General features: G+C 44.5%; 1 protein-coding gene across 1 annotated transcript; it reads right to left on the bottom strand.

Moving 5' to 3' along the window:
- Nucleotides 1-369: 369 nt before the first annotated feature.
- Nucleotides 370-10,984, bottom strand: LOC121450354 (hornerin-like). The gene is made up of 2 exons (XM_041655171.1): nt 10,847-10,984; nt 370-9,795 (listed from the first exon to the last, which is right to left on the bottom strand). Exons 1-2 carry the CDS (start codon nt 10,982-10,984, stop codon nt 370-372), a joined length of 9,564 nt encoding a protein of 3,187 aa, XP_041511105.1.
- Between the last annotated feature and the right edge of the window lie 5,707 nt (nt 10,985-16,691).

The raw sequence follows: 16,691 nt of genomic DNA, 5'->3' as shown, positions 1-16,691 counted from the left end.
TTATTACAACTTTAGCATCACCCCCAACTAAATATAATTTTCAGATAGATACCTTAACCAAACCCCATATTCTTTAAATTGTTCCAAACTTAATCCCACTAAGCCCCAACCTTTTTAAGTTAGTCTTCAAACTTATTCCCCAAACTAAGCATTTATCCAGTGCAATATCCTAAGTATCCCAAATATCATGCATTATTTGGGAGGAACTCAGTAACAAGGAATATAGGCTACCTTTCATTTAAAAGAAAAGAATGAGAGCAGATATGTCCAGATTGAGAAAGAAATGACATGAAGAGTTCTACAACAATTTCTCATTTCTTAAATTAACATTTAAGTTAATGGTAGCTCATTTCCTTCCTCACTCTGGAATTAACATCTCTGCTCTTGGACATACTCATAAAGGGGAGTGCTGCTATTGAAACTGTAAGAACCCAAGCCTATATTTCTCATTCCAGAGTTTCCTTCCCTGATGCTCTGATAGTCAGGGTCACCTTGTCTATTGTCCGCATTGTAAAGTGACAATTGTCCAGTAGTATGGGATCTACTGTGTCCACGTGGAGGTGTAAATTGTCCAAAGTCACAAGCTGAGGAGGTTTCTACTTGCCTATACACACTTATTGGTTGGTTTTCATTACAAATTGAGGGGTTTCCACATTCCAAGTGGTTTCCACATCTCCCATATGATTGAGGTTGCTCATAACTAGAATATTGGTCATATCCAGAACCACATGATCCAGAGCTAAATGAGTTACGTGAATCAGACCTGTATTGTTGTGAACTAGGACACAGACCAGTTCTGGGACAATTTTGAGTAGAGATAGAAGAGGGATATGAACAAGACCCATATTGTTCAGAGCTAAAACCCTGATTACACCCAGCCGCAGGTATTCTCTGGCTAGAATAATGACTCGAGGGACATTCATATTGGCCATAGTTAGAAGACTGACTTGAACCAGACCCTTGTTGACCACAGCAGGAAGATTGGTTTGAATTAGATCTGCACTGACCATGAGAATATGACTGTCCGTAGCTAGAAGATTGATTTATATTAGATCCATAGTGGGGGTAAGTAGACTGACATGAACTAGATATTTGATTACCATAGCCAGAACAATTAACTGAGCCAGATCCATACTGGCCAAAGTTGGAAGAATCTCCACAGGTATTCCCCTGACTACTACAGGAGGAAGAATGATATGACCCAGGCCTTTGGTGGTCATAGCTAGAGGACTGCCAGGAAGTAGAAACATGCTGATCACATTTAGGTGACTGACGTGAGCTACAATGGGGAGGCCTGGAAAATGGTATTTGTCTGGATGGTGAACAACTTTGCCCATTGCTAGATGAGGAAGAAGTGCTAGATTCATGCTGACCACTGACACATGACTGTCCACACGAGGAATGCTGTTGCCCACTAAGAGAAGAGTGACCATGCCCAGATGCATGTTGACTAAAGCCAGAAGAACCTCCTGAGCCAGACCCAGATTGTTGGGAGCCACAAGACTCCCTTGAGCTAGACCTGTTCCTTTCATGGCTCGATGACTGTCTTGATGATGTACCACTCTGTGTACTACGAGAAGAGTGACCTTGTCCAGATCCTTGCATACCAGAGCCAGAAGAGTTTCCAGATGCAGAACCATATTTCCCTGAGCCACAAGACTGTCCTGACCTAGATCCACTTGTACGCTGGCTAGAAGACTGACTTGCCCCTGAGTTGTGTGTCCCATAGCTGGATGACTGACCATAACCAGAGCCATGTTGTCCATGTCCAGAGAAGGAACCCTGTTGGCTACCACCAGAAGACTGACCTTGCCCAGATGCATGTTGACTAAAGCCAGAAGACCCTCCTGTGCCAGACCCATAGTTCTGGGAGCTGCAAGACTCCCTAGAGCTTGATCTGCTACTGCTGTTTCTGGAAGACTGGCTCACTCCTGATCCATGCTTGCCATAGGTAGTGGACTGACCTGAGCTGCCGCTTGATGAATGTCCTGAAGAAGTACCACATTGTCCAGTACCAGATGACTGTCCTTGCCCATATCCTTGCCCTGTGGAGCCAGAAGAGTGTCCCGATGTAGAACCATATTCCCCTAAATGAGAAGACGGTCCTGACCTAGAGCCACTTCTGCTCTGTCTAGAAGACTGACTTGAACCAGACTTGTGTGTCCCACTGCTGGAAGACTGACCAGAGGCAGTGCCATGCTGACCATGGCTAGTTGAATGACCATAGGAAGAGCTGTGCTGATGACTACCTCCTGACTGTCCAGAGAAGGAACCCTGTTGGCTACCACTGGAAGACTGACCTTGGCCAGATGCATGTTGATTAAAGCCAGAAGTCCCTCCTGAGCCAGACCCAGATTGTTGGGAGCCACAGGACTCCCTTGAGCTAGACCTGTTCCTTTCTTGGCTCGATGAATGACGTGAAGTTGATCCATGCTTGCCAGAGAGAGAGGACTGACCTGAGCCAAAGCTTGATGACTGTCTTGATGTTGTGCCACGCTGTGTATTACCAGAAGAATGACCTTGTCCAGATCCTTGCATACCAGAGCCAGAAGAGTTTCCAGATGCAGAACCATATTTCCCTGAGCCACAAGACTGTCCTGACCTAGATCCACTTGTACGCTGGCTAGAAGACTGACTTGCCCCTGAGTTGTGTGTCCCATAGCTGGATGACTGACCATAACCAGAGCCATGTTGTCCATGTCCAGAGAAGGAACCCTGTTGGCTACCACCAGAAGACTGACCTTGCCCAGATGCATGTTGACTAAAGCCAGAAGACCCTCCTGTGCCAGACCCATAGTTCTGGGAGCTGCAAGACTCCCTAGAGCTTGACCTGCTTCTGCTGTTTCTGGAAGACTGGCTCACTCCTGATCCATGCTTGCCATAGGTAGTGGACTGACCTGAGCTGCCGCTTGATGAATGTCCTGAAGAAGAACCACATTGTCCAGTACCAGATGACTGTCCTTGCCCATATCCTTGCCCTGTGGAGCCAGAAGAGTGTCCCGATGTAGAACCATATTCACCTAAATGAGAAGACTGTCCAGACCCAGAGCCACTTCTGCTCTGTCTAGAAGACTGACTTGAACCTGACTTGTGTGTCCTACTGCTGGAAGACTGACCAGAGCCAGTGCCATGCTGACCATGGCTAGTTGAATGACCACAGGAAGAGCTGTGCTGATGACTACCTCCTGATTGTCCAGAGAAGGAACCCTGTTGGCTACCACCAGAATACTGACTTTGCCCAGATGCATGTTGACTAAAGCCAGAAGTCCCTCCTGAGCCAGACCCAGATTGTTGGGAGCCACAAGACTCCCTTGAGCTAGACCTGTTCCTTTCTTGGCTCGATGAATGACGTGAAGTTGATCCATGCTTGCCAGAGAGAGAGGACTGACCTGAGCCAAAGCTTGATGACTGTCTTGATGTTGTGCCACGCTGTGTATTACCAGAAGAATGACCTTGTCCAGATCCTTGCATACCAGAGCCAGAAGAGTTTCCAGATGCAGAACCATATTTCCCTGAGACACAAGACTGTCCTGACCTAGATCCACTTGTACGCTGGCTAGAAGACTGACTTGCCCCTGAGTTGTGTGTCCCATAGCTGGATGACTGACCATAACCAGAGCCATGTTGTCCATGTCCAGAGAAGGAACCCTGTTGGCTACCACCAGAAGACTGACCTTGCCCAGATGCATGTTGACTAAAGCCAGAAGACCCTCCTGTGCCAGACCCATAGTTCTGGGAGCTGCAAGACTCCCTAGAGCTTGACCTGCTTCTGCTGTTTCTGGAAGACTGGCTCACTCCTGATCCATGCTTGCCATAGGTAGTGGACTGACCTGAGCTGCCGCTTGATGAATGTCCTGAAGAAGAACCACATTGTCCAGTACCAGATGACTGTCCTTGCCCATATCCTTGCCCTGTGGAGCCAGAAGAGTGTCCCGATGTAGAACCATATTCACCTAAATGAGAAGACTGTCCAGACCCAGAGCCACTTCTGCTCTGTCTAGAAGACTGACTTGAACCTGACTTGTGTGTCCTACTGCTGGAAGACTGACCAGAGCCAGTGCCATGCTGACCATGGCTAGTTGAATGACCACAGGAAGAGCTGTGCTGATGACTACCTCCTGATTGTCCAGAGAAGGAACCCTGTTGGCTACCACCAGAATACTGACTTTGCCCAGATGCATGTTGACTAAAGCCAGAAGTCCCTCCTGAGCCAGACCCAGATTGTTGGGAGCCACAAGACTCCCTTGAGCTAGACCTGTTCCTTTCTTGGCTCGATGAATGACGTGAAGTTGATCCATGCTTGCCAGAGAGAGAGGACTGACCTGAGCCAAAGCTTGATGACTGTCTTGATGTTGTGCCACGCTGTGTATTACCAGAAGAATGACCTTGTCCAGATCCTTGCATACCAGAGCCAGAAGAGTTTCCAGATGCAGAACCATATTTCCCTGAGCCACAAGACTGTCCTGACCTAGATCCACTTGTACGCTGGCTAGAAGACTGACTTGCCCCTGAGTTGTGTGTCCCATAGCTGGATGACTGACCATAACCAGAGCCATGTTGTCCATGTCCAGAGAAGGAACCCTGTTGGCTACCACCAGAAGACTGACCTTGCCCAGATGCATGTTGACTAAAGCCAGAAGACCCTCCTGTGCCAGACCCATAGTTCTGGGAGTTGCAAGACTCCCTAGAGCTTGATCTGCTACTGCTGTTTCTGGAAGACTGGCTCACTCCTGATCCATGCTTGCCATAGGTAGTGGACTGACCTGAGCTGCCGCTTGATGAATGTCCTGAAGAAGTACCACATTGTCCAGTACCAGATGACTGTCCTTGCCCATATCCTTGCCCTGTCGAGCCAGAAGAGTGTCCCGATGTAGAACCATATTCCCCTAAATGAGAAGACTGTCCAGACCCAGAGCCACTTCTGCTCTGTCTAGAAGACTGACTTGAACCAGACTTGTGTGTCCCACTGCTGGAAGACTGACCAGAGCCAGTGCCATGCTGACCATGGCTAGTTGAATGACCACAGGAAGAGCTGTGCTGATGACTACCTCCTGATTGTCCAGAGGAGGAACCCTGTTGGCTACCACCAGAATACTGACTTTGCCCAGATGCATGTTGACTAAAGCCAGAAGACCCTCCTGTGCCAGACCCATAGTTCTGGGAGCTGCAAGACTCCCTTGAGCTTGACCTGCTTCTGCTGTTTCTAGAAGACTGGCTCACTCCTGATCCATGCTTGCCATAGGTAGTGGACTGACCTGAGCTGCCGCTTGATGAATGTCCCGAAGAAGTACCACATTGTCCAGTACCAGATGACTGTCCTTGCCCATATCCTTGCCCTGTGGAGCCAGAAGAGTGTCCCGATGTAGAACCATATTCCCCTAAATGAGAAGACTGTCCAGACCCAGAGCCACTTCTGCTCTGTCTAGAAGACTGACTTGAACCTGACTTGTGTGTCCCACTGCTGGAAGACTGACCAAAGCCAGTGCCATGCTGACCATGGCTAGTTGAATGACCACAGGAAGAGCTGTGCTGATGACTACCTCCTGATTGTCCAGAGGAGGAACCCTGTTGGCTACCACCAGAATACTGACTTTGCCCAGATGCATGTTGACTAAAGCCAGAAGACCCTCCTGTGCCAGACCCATAGTTCTGGGAGCTGCAAGACTCCCTTGAGCTTGACCTGCTTCTGCTGTTTCTGGAAGACTGGCTCACTCCTGATCCATGCTTGCCATAGGTAGTGGACTGACCTGAGCTGCCGCTTGATGAATGTCCTGAAGAAGAACCACATTGTCCAGTACCAGATGACTGTCCTTGCCCATATCCTTGTCCTGTCGAGCCAGAAGAGTGTCCCGATGTAGAACCATATCCACCTAAATGAGAAGACTGTCCAGACCCAGAGCCCCCTCTTCTCTGTCTAGAAGACTGACTTGAACCTGATTTGTGTGTCCCACTGCTGGAAGACTGACCAGAGCCAGTGCCATGCTGACCATAGCTAGTGGAATGACCACAGGAAGAGCTGTGCTGATGACTACCTCCTGACTGTCCAGAGAAGGAACCCTGTTGGCTACCACCAGAAGACTGACCTTGGCCAGATGCATGTTGATTAAAGCCAGAAGTCCCTCCTGAGCCAGACCCAGATTGTTGGGAGCCACAAGACTCCCTTGAGCTAGACCTGTTCCTTTCTTGGCTCGATGAATGACGTGAAGTTGATCCATGCTTGCCAGAGAGAGAGGACTGACCTGAGCCAAAGCTTGATGACTGTCTTGATGTTGTGCCACGCTGTGTATTACCAGAAGAATGACCTTGTCCAGATCCTTGCATACCAGAGCCAGAAGAGTTTCCAGATGCAGAACCATATTTCCCTGAACCACAAGACTGTCCTGTCCTAGATCCACTTGTGCGCTGGCTAGAAGACTGACTTGCCCCTTTGTTGTGTGTCCCATAGCTGGATGACTGACCATAACCAGAGCCATGTTGTCCATGTCCAGAGAAGGAACCCTGTTGGCTACCACCAGAAGACTGACCTTGCCCAGATGCATGTTGACTAAAGCCAGAAGACCCTCCTGTGCCAGACCCATAGTTCTGGGAGCTGCAAGACTCCCTAGAGCTTGATCTCCTACTGCTGTTTCTGGAAGACTGGCTCACTCCTGATCCATGCTTGCCATAGGTAGTGGACTGACCTGAGCTGCCGCTTGATGAATGTCCTGAAGAAGTACCACATTGTCCAGTACCAGATGACTGTCCTTGCCCATATCCTTGCCCTGTCGAGCCAGAAGAGTGTCCCGATGTAGAACCATATTCCCCTAAATGAGAAGACTGTCCAGACCCAGAGCCACTTCTGCTCTGTCTAGAAGACTGACTTGAACCAGACTTGTGTGTCCCACTGCTGGAAGACTGACCAGAGCCAGTGCCATGCTGACCATGGCTAGTTGAATGACCACAGGAAGAGCTGTGCTGATGACTACCTCCTGATTGTCCAGAGGAGGAACCCTGTTGGCTACCACCAGAATACTGACTTTGCCCAGATGCATGTTGACTAAAGCCAGAAGACCCTCCTGTGCCAGACCCATAGTTCTGGGAGCTGCAAGACTCCCTTGAGCTTGACCTGCTTCTGCTGTTTCTGGAAGACTTGCTCACTCCTGATCCATGCTTGCCATAGGTAGTGGACTGACCTGAGCTGCCACTTGATGAATGTCCTGAAGAAGAACCACATTGTCCAGTACCAGATGACTGTCCTTGCCCATATCCTTGCCCTGTGGAGCCAGAAGAGTGTCCCGATGTAGAACCATATTCCCCTAAATGAGAAGACTGTCCAGACCCAGAGCCACTTCTGCTCTGTCTAGAAGACTGACTTGAACCTGACTTGTGTGTCCCACTGCTGGAAGACTGACCAGAGCCAGTGCCATGCTGACCATAGCTAGTGGAATGACCACAGGAAGAGCTGTGCTGATGACTACCTCCTGACTGTCCAGAGAAAGAACCCTGTTGGCTACCACCAGAAGACTGACCTTGACCAGATGCATGGTGATTAAAGCCAGAAGTCCCTCCTGAGCCAGACCCAGATTGTTGGGAGCCACAAGACTCCCTTGAGCTAGACCTGTTCCTTTCTTGGCTCGATGAATGACGTGAAGTTGATCCATGCTTGCCAGAGAGAGAGGACTGACCTGAGCCAAAGCTTGTTGACTGTCTTGATGTTGTGCCATGCTGTGTATTACCAGAAGAATGACCTTGTCCAGATCCTTGCATACCAGAGCCAGAAGAGTTTCCGGATGCAGAACCATATTTCCCTGAGCCACAAGACTGTCCTGACCTAGATCCACTTGTACGCTGGCTAGAAGACTGACTTGCCCCTGAGTTGTGTGTCCCATAGCTGGATGACTGACCATAACCAGAGCCATGTTGTCCATGTCCAGAGAAGGAACCCTGTTGGCTACCACCAGAAGACTGACCTTGCCCAGATGCATGTTGACTAAAGCCAGAAGACCCTCCTGTGCCAGACCCATAGTTCTGGGAGTTGCAAGACTCCCTAGAGCTTGATCTGCTACTGCTGTTTCTGGAAGACTGGCTCACTCCTGATCCATGCTTGCCATAGGTAGTGGACTGACCTGAGCTGCCGCTTGATGAATGTCCTGAAGAAGTACCACATTGTCCAGTACCAGATGACTGTCCTTGCCCATATCCTTGCCCTGTGGAGCCAGAAGAGTGTCCCGATGTAGAACCATATTCCCCTAAATGAGAAGACTGTCCAGACCCAGAGCCACTTCTTCTCTGTCTAGAAGACTGACTTGAACCTGACTTGTGTGTCCCACTGCTGGAAGACTGACCAAAGCCAGTGCCATGCTGACCATGGCTAGTGGAATGACCACAGGAAGAGCTGTGCTGATGACTACCTCCTGACTGTCCAGAGAAAGAACCCTGTTGGCTACCACCAGAAGACTGACCTTGGCCAGATGCATGTTGATTAAAGCCAGAAGTCCCTCCTGAGCCAGACCCAGATTGTTGGGAGCCACAAGACTCCCTTGAGCTAGACCTGTTTCTTTCATGGCTCAATGACTGTCTTGATGATGTACCACACTGTGTACTATGAGAAGAATGACCTTGTCCATATCCTTGCATACCAGAGCCAGAAGAGTTTCCAGATGCAGAACCATATTTCCCTAAGCCACAAGACTGTCCTGACCTAGATCCACTTGTACTCTGGCTAGAAGACTGACTTGCCCCTGAGTTGTGTGTCCCATAGCTGGATGACTGAGTATAACCAGAGCCATGTTGTCCATGTCCAGAGAAGGAACCCTGTTGGCTACCATCAGAAGACTGACCTTGCCCAGATCCATGTTGACTAAAGCCAGAAGACCCTCCTGAGCCAGACCCAGATTGTTGGGAGCCACAAGACTCCCTTGAGCTAGACCTGTTCCTTTCTTGGCTTGATGAATTACGTTGCGTTGATCCATGCTTTTCTGAGGAAGGTGACTTCCACTTTGATGACTGTCTTGATGTTGTGCCATTATGTGTACTTCCAGAAGACTGTCCTTGTCCAGATCTATTTCCTATAGATCCTGACCGCTGTCCAGAAGAAGCGCCATATTCACCTACACTAGAAGACTCTCCTGACCCAAAGTTATTTCTCTTCTGGCTAGATGACTGGCTTGATCCTGAGTTCTGTGTCCCGGACCTTGATGACTGCCCTCCTTCACAACCTGATGATTCTCTTGGTTGTATATCATGGTTTTTATTACCATAGTGCTGTTGTTGGCCAGAACCCTTTTTACTCTTGCCAGCCGACTGTCCTGAGCCAGAGCCATGTTGAAGGTAGCCAGAAGATTCCTTTGAATTACATCTTCTGCTCTCCCTAGGCATGTGGGTTGTTTCTGATCCATGTTGTCCCTGTTCATATTTCTCACTGTTTTTGAAGTGACTTGAAGTTGTTCTTTCTTCAGAACCTTGTTGGTTCCCATTCCTTGGTTTTCTACATTTTGACTCAGATTTGTGTTGATTTCTTCCTCGTGAATCCCTAGAATAAGCATCATTCTCTCCTGCACTAAAACTTGAAGAACTTGAAGAGGCATCCTGCTCTTTGTCGTCGTTTTCTTCTTCACTCTGTTCCTTTTGTTGCTGGTGACTGTGATTTCTTTGCTTTGACCCTGAAGCTTGGCAGTAATCTCTGCCAATAATTTTGTTACAAGCCTGAGATAGCTTGACTATCATGAGAAGATACTCAGTAAAGTCCACTTTGTTGTTATGATCTCGATCCAGACTTTGCATGATGATTTCTACCGTGTCTGGATCATCTGGATTCTGTAATGAAATTCAATCAAATGGAGGCTCTGTAACTATAGATTGTAAAACAAGCTAACCCTTGTGACGAGGCTGTCAATATTTAATAAATTAGATTTAAATTGACTGCATAGTTCTTTTGACTATGATGAGAGAGAGAGAGAGAGAGAGAGAGAGAGAGAGAGAGAGAGAGAGAGAGAGCCAGCACATAGTCAAGCAGTAAATTGACAAGTACAATTAGCCAGGAGGGGATGCAATGGAAAGGTTGAAGCAAGCAAGTGGTCTTTTTTTTTTTTTTTGTAAAGATAGTAGCTGATAACAGTTTACAGTGCTTTGGAGGCCAGGGAAGTATGATCCTGAGTTTGAAAACAGCATGGGTAGCATGACAAGTTCCTGAGTTCCTTGGATAGAAAGTAAAGCCTTGTCAAAAAAAAGGAAGGAAGAAACAAAGAAAGGAAGGAAGGAAGGAAGAAAAGGGCAATAGGCAATAGTTAATCAAGGCTCATTAGCTAAAGTAGAAATAGTAATTGTAGACACCTGCATGGATTATATATAATTTTTGTCCATTTAGTTAATTTGCTAGTTACAGATTTTAAAACAATTTTGGCGGGGTATGTGTTACTGCTGTCTACATAGCTCTGTATTATGAAGGGTCTAAAGCAGAGAATGATTTCAATGGTTATACTGCACATTATGATACATGCCCTGTATCTCATCACTCTGTAGGTAGAGGCACTAACATCTGGAGTTCAAGGCCATTTTCTTGAACTAAGAAAACAAAATGTAAGAATATGAATTCAATCTATTTTGCACATTTTCTGTGGTTCATAAGAATTGCTCTCACAGACAAGAAATTTTTAAGTATATGAATTTGCCTGTTGTTTGATAGAATCATTTTAACATAATCATGTTATAGAAACATTATTAGTCAGTTGTTTATGACATTAAAGTCTGCCAAATTTAGTTCTCTACTACCAAATAGGAGAGTCTTCTCTGGTATTTGACATATAAACAAAAGGTAGGGTAAACTAGAGAATTTCTTCAGTTCTTAGCACTGATGTAGAGTTTTTACCTTTAGAATTTGGCGAAACTCATTTTCTAGAAGTTCTTTCATCTCTTTTGGGCTCAGCATGTCACATTTCCCATACTCAGTGGCGTATTGGTAGAAAACTTCGATGACAGTGACAATACCTTGCAGGAGTTTAGGCATCTTGTTGCAAATTCAAGTGAAGCTAGATTGGGAAAGAAGAGATTGATCTCTTAGTGCTTAAACACATAACTACTTCTAGTCATTTGTGATAATTATCAGCCATGATTAATTTTCTTTCTATACTAGTTAAGAATGAATTCAAAGTCGAATAACTTGTTCCAGCTATGTAGCAAGAGAGTGATGAAATTAGAGCAGGTGCCCTATGTCTTATTTCAGTTCCTGAATGGTTGTAGGGGAGGCTTTCCTTGTTGGGTTATAGAAAACCTGAATGTGCTAATCCATCCACGCCTTAGTTCTTTTTAGGTTTCAACCATCACAGTACAGGGGAAAGACATGTTACTTATATTCTGTGCCTAAATCTACCCAAAGAGCCCAGGTGGCTAACTTGGATTTTCAGTTTCCAGGATAAAGAAAGTAGAAAAAATGAGCAGAGCCAACTGCAGGGTTAGGTGATAGGAGCTGAGGGAGCTCCTATCAGACAGCTTCTATTTTCATTCTTCAAGTAGGACTGTTTCTCAGGGCTTTCTGCTTATACAGCAGAGAGAAAAAAGAGACAAGCTGCCAAGGGCTTACTAGGCTCCTAAACTCTCAAGGAAAGATCTCAAGTAGGTACTATAAACAGAGTAGTTTTATATAAAAGTCTATCATAATATACTAAAACGTAAGCTTTTGAATATAATGTGGACTTTAGGATTTAATAGACTATATAATATATAAGACTATAAAATTGGACTATAGTATTTAATAGTATTTATCGTCAGTAGAACTGAATGGCTGTCCACTTACCTGAGTCACCAGCGGAACAGCAGGATGGAGACTGATGTTGCTTGCAGGGTGCTGCTCATTGGAAACACTGGCCTTTATATAGGGACAATGACGGTCCATCCTAGGGAGGAGCTGCTTCCTTTGAGATGTCCTAGTTCACTCCTAAACAAGTCCAGCTCCTTCTCCATCTCCACCTCCTAGGTGTTTATCTTCTTACTTCCTTACATGTGAACTGGAGATTGCAATAGTAGTTCCCAAATCTGGGCTAGTACCAGCCCCACCTGTCGAACTCTTTAGGACACTTTGCAGAAAGGCTTTTTTAAAAAAAAATAAAATTGTGTGTGTGTGTGTGTGTGTTTGTGTGTGTATGTGTACACCCAACTGTGTAATGTTGTATATAAAGATGTATACTTTAATAAAAGTTGAATGGAATGACATGAGAATCCAAATGTAAAGTAATCATGGAATTTGATGTTCAGAAGAAACCTGAAATATTACATAGTCAGATGCACCCACTTTAAACTAGTCTAATGTAAGAGATTCCAGCCAAGGTGACGTCTAGGATTTTATTAGCTCTTGGGAGCCAGTATTTGCCTAGAGAGGCTCCTCTTTCCATCTCTTTGTCTAACTACCATATAAACATAGCAAGAAGAAACATGTTTTTTTTAGGTTCCTCCTGATCGTGCCTGTGGCTTTTTTTAAATCCCATTGTTTCTATACATATATATTTACTTTTATGTCCCTCTGGTGTTAATTACTTCAACATATATTATTATTTCATCTTTTTTTCACTTGGATTACCGTTTAGCAGTATCTCTCTAGTGAACTACTATTTTTCACAATTAACTTCGGGGTTAGCAGCATGCTCTATCACCCCCAGTATTTTTCATTGACTCTAGAGATCAAACTCTTGTCTTGTTGCTTTTGAGGTAAGCATGCTACTGACTGAACTATCTACCTATTCTGATTATATAGTTTTGTCAACCATAACATTTTATAATATTTCAAACCACTTTGTTATTATTAACATTATATAAAAAATAGAAGACACAAAAGTTGTGTGTGCTTGCTCACAAAGGTGTGTGTATTTGCTTGTGAGAAGCTAGAGATCAATGTCAGGCATCTTCTTTGATGACTTTGCATCTTTTGAGACTGGGTCTCACTGAAGTCAGCTATACTGTCTGGCCAGTGAGCTCTGGGGAATCTTGCCCTTCCCCCATGTTAGGATTACAGGCACCCTATGCCCATGCCTGGTCTTTTTTTGTTGGGGAGGGGCTTAGGTGCTGAATCTGAACTCAAATATTCATAATTGTATGCTAATCATTTTACTGACCCAGCCATTAATTCAGTCTCCAAACTAGAAAATTGAAAACACTGGTAAAGAAAGAAAAATCACCTTCCATCCTCTCTTCTCTCCCTAACTCCATGCTCCCAATTTTCTCAGGAGATCTTTTCCCTTCTGAGGGAGATCCATGCATTTTCTCTGAGGGTTCTCTTTGTTACCTAGCTTCTCTGGGCTCATCCTTTGCCTTACATTTAATATCCACTTATGAGTGAGAACATACTGTGTTTGTCTTTCTGGGTCTGTGCTACCTCATGCAAGATGCTTTTTTTTTCTAGTTCCATCCATTTGCCTGCAAATTTCAAGATGTCATTTTTCTTTTTACCATTGAGTAGTATTCCATTGTGTAAATGTACCACATTTTCTTTATCCATTCTTCGGTTCAGGATCATCTAGGTTGTTTCCAGGTTCTGTAGGAGGAGGAGAGGAGAAGGAGAGGTGGGAGGAGAACATGAGGGAATGGGATGGTCAAGATGGGGAAAGAACAGAGTGGGAGAGCAAGGAAAGAGATATCTTGATTGAGGGAGCCATTATGGGGCTATGGAGAAATCCAGCACTAGGGAAATTCCCAGGCACCCACAAGGATGACCCTAGCTAAGACCCTAAGTAATAGTGAAAAGGGTGACTTAACTGACCTTTTCCTGTAATGAGATTGGTAACTACCTTAATTGTCATCATAGAATCTTTATCTAGCAACTGATGGAAGCAGATGTAGAGATCCACAGTGAAGCCCAAAGTCCAGTTGAATAGAGGGAGGACCAATAATATGAGCAAAGGAGTCAAGACCATGATGGGGATGCCCACTCAAACAGTTTGCCTTAGGTAATGGGAGCTCACTAACTCTGGACTAACAGTGGGGCAACCAGCATAGGATCAAGCTAGGTCCTCTAAATGTACATGACAGTTGTATGGCTGGGGAAGTCTGTGAGGCCATTGGCAGTGGGATCAGGATTTATCCCTAGTTCTTGAACTGGCTTTTTGAAGCTCATTCTCTTTGGAGGGATACCTTGCTCAGCCAAGATATAGTGGGGAGGGCCCTGGTCATGCCTCAAAATGATGTGCTAGACTTTATGGACTCCCCATGGGAAACTTTACCTTCTCTGAGGAGTGGATAGGAGGATGGGGGCAAGATAGAGGGAACAGGTGGAGAATAGGGAGTGGGAACTAGTATTGGTATATAAAATGAGAAAGGAATGTTTTTAATTAATCAATTAAAAAAGAAAAATCATAGTACCTACAAATGTACTAGAAAGAAATATCCATCACTAATTATTTGATTTGCAACTAACTTGGTTAATTATTCTTGTACACACATATTTTTCTACGCCTTATATAATTTCTAAACTATGACTCCTTCCAGAACAGGAACTGGACATTACTAATCCCTGTGTCAGCTAGAGATCTAGGCTATTGCTCGGTGTGTAAAGTCTTCCAATAAACACCACTTTTAGTTGAATTTAAAAAGTATCAGGGTATGTCTTCAGACTTCTACATAGGCAGACTAACCTATTCTTTTTTTCAGCACCAGCATCTGTCTATTTTCTTGTTATATTCAGTGTAGAAGACATGATTTTACACAACTATCAGTTTAATCTTAGTGTTGAAAATTAACAAGCTAGTCTCTGCTTGCTCTTGAGGCTCTTGTCCTCAAGTTTTATCCATTGAGAATGGATAACATGAATTTCATTGAAGATATCCTAAGTTAAATGAATCTAAAATATGTGTAATATAGTCATCAAATGTCAGCAGAGGTCACAGCAATTATTGGCAAATGACAAATTACATGATTCCAAAGTCAACTATCATTAGCCTGGTTTTTTTTTCCCTAGAAACTACCCAGAGGGTGAAAAGTCAGTCTCTTCCACAGTTGTGATTCCCTGGATGCCTGATTTGGGTCAGGTCGTCATACTACATAAGCGCAATGATCTTCTTAAAGGTGTGACTGAGGCTGTGGGAGTGAAGAGAGGTGGAATTTGCTGAGTGAAGAGCTGTTATTCTAGAGGCAGGAAAGAGTTGAAGGGGACTGTTGCAGGCGAACATGCCTTTGAGGCCAGTGTTCTCCTAAACAAGATGTCAGCACATTTTCTATAATTGACGAGACAGCAAATATGACTGGATTTGTGGGTCAAATGATCTTTCTTGAAGCCATTCAATTTGACTAGCCTATCATGAAAGTGGTTGTAAATACTGCATTTTTAAATTATTTTATTTTAAAATAGATGCTTTGTCTGCATCTGTGTCGTGTGTCTGGTGCCCATGGAGGCTAGATGAGGGTGTAGGCTCCTCCAGAACTGAAGTTACAGGTAGTTATGAGCTGCCATGTGGATGCTGGGGATCAAACCCTGGGTCCTCTGGCAGAGCAGCTGGTAAGTATTCTTAACCTCTGAGCCTTCTCTCCAGCACCCGTAGATGATAGATATTTGTATAAAAGGTTGTGTTTGGATAAAATTAACTTGTGGACACTGATCTTAGAAATCTGTATGTCATATACTCTCTCAACCAGTTGTAAATGTAGAAAAACATATTTATGGCAGTGGTTCTCAATCTGTGGGTTGCAGTCCATTTGGGAGTTGGATGACCCTTTTCATAGGAGTTGCCGTCAGAAAACACAGGAGTTTACATCACAATTTGTACTAAAATTGCAGTTATGAAGTAGCATAGAAATTACTTCATGGTTGCGTGTAACTGGAGACAGTTCTTCCATTCCAAGCTACCCAGATTTGAATAATCACACAAAACTCTTTTAATCACAACACTGCTGGGACAATGATTCAGATGTGTTTTTAGCTAACTTTTACACCTTAAATTAACCCATTTTTATTAATCTGTGTATTACCATGAGGCTGATGCCTGCTGGTAACATTCCAGTTTCTGTCTCCTTTGGCGGCTGCATGGCATCTCCTTGTCTCTGCCTACCCTCTTTCTACAACTCTGTTTGGATTTCCCACCTGGTTTTACTCTGCTAAGCCATTGATCAAAACAACATTTCTATTAACCAATGTTAATAAAACATATTCATATCATACAGAGGGAAATCCCATATCATCTCCCCTTTTCTGTCTAAATTGTACCAAATGTGGTCCAACTATGTCCACATAAAACCTGAGAAAGCTTAAAAAAATTAGAGACACACACACACACACAAAACAGAGTTAAGCATGGCTTCTTGGCAGTAGCATTTTCTCAGATGGATTCTGTTTGCTAGAGGCAAATAGAGGCAATATTTTTTTAAGAGCTGGCTTCCTGGTTCATATTGGTGTGGTTATGGAGCAATTAAATGGGGTCTGTGAACAGTGTGTCACAAATTGTTATGTCTCTGGAGCTGGGCAGTGTGCATAGCTCGCAGAGGTGATAAACATACCTCCACCATGTTGGACTGGGCGTGGCAAACAAAAAGTGTCATGGAGTTGGTCCTAGCCATGTCCATTTAACATTAAAAAAAGAAGACATTCCTAGTCAAAAAATGATTGACTACAGATATGCAATAAAGACAAATTCAGACAAAGGTAAACCTTTAAATAGGTTATAGTGTGTTTTTAAAAATGTACATAGGTTTGGGAGAGAGAAGAAAAAGATTATAAAAAGAAATAGTTTTAAAAA

This window comes from Microtus oregoni, unplaced genomic scaffold, assembly GCF_018167655.1.
Source record: "Microtus oregoni isolate MIOR12 unplaced genomic scaffold, Mior012 000007F_ref0000211, whole genome shotgun sequence".
NCBI lineage: Eukaryota > Metazoa > Chordata > Mammalia > Rodentia > Cricetidae > Microtus > Microtus oregoni.
The sequence above is the reverse complement of the archived record's forward strand: the minus strand, read 5'-3'. Positions and strand labels throughout refer to the sequence as shown.

What these genes read in the sequence shown, in the direction of transcription:
- LOC121450354 (XM_041655171.1), bottom strand. Translation starts at nt 10,984, where the DNA reads ATGCCTAAACTCCTGCAAGGTATTGTCACTGTCATCGAAGTTTTCTAC. An exon ending in AGTTTCGCCAAATTCTAAAG is followed by an intron (nt 9,796 to 10,846) that starts GTAAAAACTCTA and finishes ATTTCATTACAG; the next exon opens with AATCCAGATGATCCAGACAC.